Genomic DNA, 792 nt, shown 5'->3' on the forward strand with positions numbered 1-792 from the left:
CCCCCTCCTCTCCTTCTCCCCCTCCTCAGGCCTGGGGTGGGCAGCTGGGGCTTTTGCCTGAGGAAGAACCTGGTGAGGCTGGGGGGGCATGATCAGCAGTCTGACCCCACAAGCCCTGTTGTCCCCTGCCAGTGCTCCAAGCTCTGGGGATGATATGCACAGGGAGCTGGACCCCTGGGCTCCCACCACTCATCCCCACTACCAGCCTCATGCTGGGAGAGTGCTGGGCAACCCCTTGCCCCCCCAGACCCTTCCACACCCTCAGTCTCTCCAGCAAAGGGTGGCAATGCCTCCCAGCCCCAGTGCCCAGCTACCCGTGCCTGTGTCTGCTTGGCATGAGCCTGCCCAGCTCAGGAGGTGCCTGGGGACCTGGAGGAGCCCCGTGGGCCAGGCACAGCACGGAGGGGCCAGTGAGCTGTTGGGAGGGCACCACTGGGCTCACAGCCCCCAGGCTGACTGCCACAGGGTTTGACTTGCACTTTCCCAGGTGGACTTTATCCTGCACAACAACCGTGCCAAAGTTTGGGCTGTGCTTGAGCAGGGGGGTGTCCTGGAGGGGACACCCAGCATGGACAAGGCGAGCAGGGCACCATGCACCTCCTGCAGCTGCAGGGCAGGGATGGGGCACTGCCACCCCCCAGCCTCCGGGGGGGCAGCTGGCCTGGCCTGGAGCCCAGGGTATGGGGCAACAGTGCTGCCAGGCAGGGAGGACTTTGAGCCCTGCACGTTGTCCCGGGCCAGGGAGGTGAGAAGCAGCAGCAGCTGGGCAAGCAGGATGAAGCAGGCCAGTTG

The 792-nt window shown here is 65.5% G+C and overlaps 1 protein-coding gene across 1 annotated transcript in view; it reads left to right on the plus strand.

Annotated features, from left to right (window-relative positions):
* Positions 1–487: 487 nt before the first annotated feature.
* USP2 (ubiquitin specific peptidase 2) overlaps positions 488–792 on the plus strand; it is a gene marked incomplete at both ends in the record, with an annotated part of 2,393 nt that continues 2,088 nt past the window's right edge. Inside the window, one exon of the mRNA XM_008943624.1 lies at positions 488–520. Coding sequence (XP_008941872.1) covers positions 488–520 — 33 coding nt within the window. The remainder of the gene's footprint in view (positions 521–792) is intronic.

This window comes from Merops nubicus, unplaced genomic scaffold (genome assembly GCF_000691845.1).
Source record: "Merops nubicus isolate BGI_N331 unplaced genomic scaffold, ASM69184v1 scaffold34157, whole genome shotgun sequence".
Lineage (NCBI taxonomy): Eukaryota > Metazoa > Chordata > Aves > Coraciiformes > Meropidae > Merops > Merops nubicus.